The 5653-nt window shown below is 42.4% G+C and overlaps 1 protein-coding gene across 1 annotated transcript in view; it reads right to left on the reverse strand.

Moving 5' to 3' along the window:
• Positions 1 to 2: 2 nt before the first annotated feature.
• Positions 3 to 5653, reverse strand: part of RAPH1 (Ras association (RalGDS/AF-6) and pleckstrin homology domains 1) — a 49230-nt gene continuing 43579 nt past the window's right edge. Inside the window, exons 14-15 of the mRNA XM_007454883.1 lie at positions 2105 to 2247; positions 3 to 136 (exon numbers count right to left, since the gene is read on the reverse strand). Coding sequence (XP_007454945.1) covers positions 134 to 136; positions 2105 to 2247 — 146 coding nt within the window. The 3' untranslated portion in view covers positions 3 to 133. The remainder of the gene's footprint in view (positions 137 to 2104; positions 2248 to 5653) is intronic.

Here is a 5653-nt window from a genome sequence, read left to right on the forward strand (position 1 = left end):
TCAGCAGGCGTGCACAGTCACACAGGAATGAATGAGCTTGACACACACACTCGTGTTCGTGTGAGACACTTGCATCCAACATGCACAGAAGTCCAGCAATGCAGGTAAAGGGGGAGTATTCTTTACATTTGTTTTACTGGAAAATACATAAAGAAATGCTTCATAAACATTACAGCAAAAGATCATAAAAATATCATACAGAAAAAGCCAGAAGAAAATGAGAGGAAACTTTGGAAGGCTAGAGTAAAGGAAATGTACCTAGAAATAGGAGCTAGAGTTTGCCAACAACTTGTTGACCAGCCCATGTGGGCCCCTCTTGGCACTGCCCAAATTACCACATCTGGTCATTTATTTCATGGAGCTACTCATGCATGAATGTGGTTCAAGTACTTCTGAAAGAGCAGAGGAAGAACTCCTGGCTTAATAACTTTGGGTACATCTTTTAGGCTCTTTGAACAAACTATGAGGATCCAAGATAAACTATTTGTTTCCAATTCTGAATGACATCTAATTAGCATCAAGAATGCTAAGGTTAGTAGAGTAGAAGGCTCATTATGGGGCTGAGTTCTAATGCCCCTCAGGACATTCACATGTTCCTTTAATAACTGCACATCAAAATAAAAGCATTAGTCTGCAAGATCTGGTTACAGGAGTCACCCAGGTTAATGTGTTTCCAAAGAACAACCCCCGACCTTAACTTGACCCTGTCTTGGCTGCTGCAGGGGTGTAGTAGACCTTAGCTGTGCTGGCCTTCTCATTTGGCACCTGAGACTGAGGTAACAGGAGAAGAAACACACAGGGGGTCAAGACTCAAACACACTGTCACTGCTGCATGGCAGGGCTCGTGGTCTTTCTGACGCCACGTGCCATGACGGACTACACTGCTTCGTCACAGACCATGTGGACCTTTGCTTTCCTTGGCCTTTTCTCATGACAACTGGGTAGTTCTACAATTTAAAATGCACATGGATAACACCATTAAAAGTTTAGTAAGGTAAAGGACTTTTCTTTAGGTATGTGAATTGTGTAAACCCGGCTTGTCTACGACACATGTGGACCACCAGCACCAAACAGTGCTGTTCCACTCAAATTGATGCAGTACGAGAAGGAAAAAGAAGTATTTCTTAAAAGTGGGAGCCTCCGATAAGGGAGTTAAACTGCCAGTGTCTTGAGAATTTAGGTCATTAGAACCAATGCTCAAATATTTATTTTTCTAAGAGAAAGTGTTCCACCCCATTGGGCTACGTATGCCTCCCTCCACCCTCTCCGTGTCCAGTGGATCAACCACATATGCAAATAAAGGAATAAACTGAAGGGAAATAGCCACTTAATTCTCACTGATGAACGTACTGATGTAAGTGATTCAGACAAGAATGATGATGAAAAATCAAAATGACTGCTGGGTGAAAACAAAATGGCCAGGCTGGGTGTCCTACTAGCTCCTTGCAATGGTGTGTGCCCTCACCTGCTGAGAGGTGAGCACTGCTGGGACACGGTCGCCCACAGGACTTCAGAGGCAGTTTGATACGGTATCTTTCAACCAGGCTAAAGAACCTCTCTATTTTTCTAAACAGTCTTGCAATAATTATACTTGTGTCCTTCAGGGTCAATGAACAACCTTCTATGCAAGGCTCAGGGGTCCTAAATTTTAAGGGGATTAATTGGAATTTAGTCTTCCACATAAACTATAAATTGAGAAAATTCATCAGTGTGCAGAGAAATGCCAAAAAGCATAAAAGAAAGGAAGATAGAGGAATGAGTCTGAATAAACTAAATTAATAACGAATAAAGAAATAATCAACACTTAGCAGCTTTTTTGGAAAATTAAGGCATTGGCACTGGAGGGTGTTGTTGCTCCATCCAAACTGATTTAAGAGTGGAAAGTGTTATTTCTTAAAATCCTGAGCCACTGATAAAACTGCTAGTTTTTTTTTTTTTTTTTGAGATCTTAGATCATCAGAGCCAATTCACAAATGTCCATTTCTGAGGAGAAGCAAAGAAAGAATACTGAAATAAGGCCGAGAAAGATTCCTAATAAAGGAACAACAAGCTACACCCCTGGAACACTACAGATTTCCCCCCTACCCTGACCCGAGCGCGGTACCTTGCTAGACTCTTCCAGCTGCGTGCCTCGCTTCCAGGCCTCGGAGAAGATGGAGCTCACGATGCTCTGGGAACGGACGTGTCCTGCTGGTGGGGTATCAGACACTCCGCTATCAGACTGATTGGAGTGATTGGACTGAGACTCTGTTTGAAACAGATTTTCAAAAATCAGATTAAGTAAGTCAGTATTGTGACGTATGAATATGTACGTCTGGGTAACTCTTTCACTCAAGATCAGATGCGATGCAGAACGGCAACAAGTTACTTTTACCTGACTCATTTCACACAAACACAGCCTCTGTTTTCCACTAGAAAACTTCTCTTGTCCTAGGGTGAATAGGAAATCTCCATTCTTTTTAAATAGTTCACCACAAGAAATCGATAATTGCAATAAAAGGTTCAAGTAACATTATTGGTATCCTGACAGCCTGTCTTGTAAGAACTCCTAGCAAATAAGAGAATTAATGAGGGCTTCCCTGGTGGTGCAGTGGTTAAGAAGCCGCCTGCCAATGCAGAGGACACAGGTTCGAGCCCTGGTCCGGGAAGATCCCACATGCGGCAGAGCAACTAAGCCTGTGTGTCACAGCTACTGAAGCCCGCGCGCCTAGAGCCCGTGCTCCACAAGAGAAGCCACTGCAATGAGAAGCCCGCGCACCACAACCAAGAGTAGCCCCCGCTCGCCGCAACTAGAGAAAGCCCACGTGCAGCAACGAAGACCCAACACAACCCAAAATAAAGTAAATAAATAAATTTAAAAAGGAGAGAGAATTAATGAACCGTGAATAGAGTAGTGAATTTTTTTGTTCAGTCATATCTTCATTACATGGAGAATCAATCTTTTTATATACCCCTACTCCAGGCCATCTCAGAGATTTCTCACTTATGAATTCAGATCTATACATGATGATTACTTCCTTTATCCCAGTAATGAACGATACTGAGAATCTGATCCCCAGTAAGAAGTGTGTTTCCTAGGGATTCAGGTATTGACATCACAAGACAGCAGCTGTGCCATAGCCTGGCTTCCTGAAGGGCATGAAGACATCTTCAAGGGACCTGGGAATGGCTGAGGATACAGTGTAATTTGACTGACATCCAGGGTGAGGGAACTGGAAAGATTATTTCACTGGACTCCAAGTCAGGTGAGATAACCTTGCAGAAGCACCTAGCCCAATGTGGAGACTCAAATGTCAAAGCCAGTCCCATCCAGTCACTCTGTGAGACGTGGGCATTATTAGATTGCAGTATTTATAAGCAAGTCCAGCCAAGTTCATCAAAGTACTGCAAAGATAACAGCCACAAACTCCTTTAGATAAAGTTAAGACAGTATCCTCAGCGTAAAAATATAAGCAATATAGGATAAAACCTACTCTATTTTCTTCATCCCTATCTAATATCTAGGATAACAGCCTATAAGAGGCTGGAACATGTAACTTCTTGAGCTCTCTTCAGCATGAATATGTATGATTTTACAGTTTACCTGAAAAAGTCTACCTAATACTTAACACGATGTATACAAACAGATGATGCTGGAGTGGGAAAAGGCACCATACCACTTCATAAAGTAACATGTGGAAGCACTTGAATTGTTAAGTGCTATATAAATTTTTTAAAAATAGTATACATCATTTTTTCCCTCCATCTTTCCCTTAATTCCATTTCCTACAATCCTACTTGTGACATGCTCTTCTAACCTTGCCTTTCCTAATCCATTGCCACAAAGGTTTCTCCCCCCCAGTTTAATAAACATTTTATTTTAGAATAGTTTCAGATTTGCAGAAAAGTTGCAAAACTAGCACAGAGTTCCTACATACCTAGCACCCAGTTTACCTCGTTATTAACATGTTACAATACTCTGGTCCATGTGTCACGAATAATGAACCTACACTCATGTTAATATTAACTAACTCTGGGACTTCCCTGGTGGTCCAGTGGTTAAGAATCCATCTTGCAATGCAGGGGATGCCAGTTCGATCCCTGGTCAGGGAACTAAGATACCACATGCCGCAGGGCAACTAAGCCCATGCGCCACAACTAGAGAGAAGCCCATGGGCCGCAACAAAAGATCCTGCACACCACAACTGAGACCCGACGCAGCCAAGAAATAAATATAAAAATAGGATATAGGGCTTCCCTGGTGGTGCAGTGGTTGAGAGTCCGCCTGTCGATGCAGGGGACACGGGTTCATGCCCCAGTCCGGGAAGATCCCACATGCGGCGGAGCGGCTGGGCCCGTGAGCCATGGCCGCTGAGCCTGCGCGTCCGGAGCCTGTGCTCCGCAACGGGAGAGGCCACAACAGTGAGAGGCCCGCGTACCGCAAAAAAAAAAAAAAAAAAAAAAAGGATATAAAACAATACTTAAAAAGAAAAACTAACTAAACTCCAAACTTTATTTGGATTTCACTAGTTTTTCCGTAATGTCCATTTTCTGATCCAGGATCCCATCCAGGTTACCATATTACAGACAGTTGTCATGTCTCCCATGACAGTTTCTCAGACTCTCCTTGTTTTTGATGACCTTGACAGTTTTGAGGAGTACTGGTCAGGTATTTTGTAGCATGTCTCTCAATTTTGATTTGTCTGATGCCTTTTCTCTGAGGTTAAGGCATTTGGGGAGGAAGACCAAGAGAGGGAAAATGCCAGTCTCATCACACTGCATCAAGGGCACATGGCTAGCAATATGACTTATTACCGTGATCACCTGGCCGAGGTATGGTTTGTCAGCTTTCTCCGACATAAGGTTATGCCTCCCCACTCCGTGCTCTTTGGAAGCAAGTCACTTTACACAGCCCATACTTAACAAGAGGGGAGTTAAGTGCCACCTCCTTGAGGGCAGAGCATCTGAATAAATCTATTTAGAAATCTGCACAGGAGATTTGCCGCCTCTTCTCCATTTATTTATTTAATTCAATAACTTATTTATATCCCCATGGAATGATGGCTATTTATTTTATAATTTGGATTACAGTCCTATACTATGTTATTTTCTTGCTCAAATTGTTCCAGCTTTGGCCAGTGAGCACTCTCTCAGGTTGGGTCCTGGGTCCCTTTTACAGACTCCCCATCGCTGTGGTTTTTTTGAGTACTTCCTTTGTCACATGATGCTCCAGGCTCATCTTATATATTCTCTGCCACAGCCCTAGAATCAGCCACTCCCGAGCCCTGGGATCCTTTGTTTTGGAAAATGGCATTGAGAAACCGAGGTCTAGGTTCTTAGTGTTCTCACTGCTACTAGCCCTCTCAGTGGACAGAAGAGAGAATATATGTGTGTACACTACTAGCCCATGTATATACACATTCTCAATGTGTTTTTATTTACTTATTTAGGGATGAGATCTAGTCATACAGCTTTTAAATTAAATACTTCTTAAAAGTAATTATTTCATAACATGGGCTGTTAGAACAAAGGAAAAAATTATGATTTTAGATGACACAGATATCATTTACAGAACTTTTGAAGGGAAAGAAGCATTTATCTTAAGACGTGATCACAGCATCCTTGTTTAAAGGATGTGGGACTCAAAATAAGCACCTTTTGAGTATCACTCTTT

This window comes from Lipotes vexillifer, unplaced genomic scaffold, assembly GCF_000442215.2.
Source record: "Lipotes vexillifer unplaced genomic scaffold, Lipotes_vexillifer_v1.1 scaffold313, whole genome shotgun sequence".
NCBI lineage: Eukaryota > Metazoa > Chordata > Mammalia > Artiodactyla > Lipotidae > Lipotes > Lipotes vexillifer.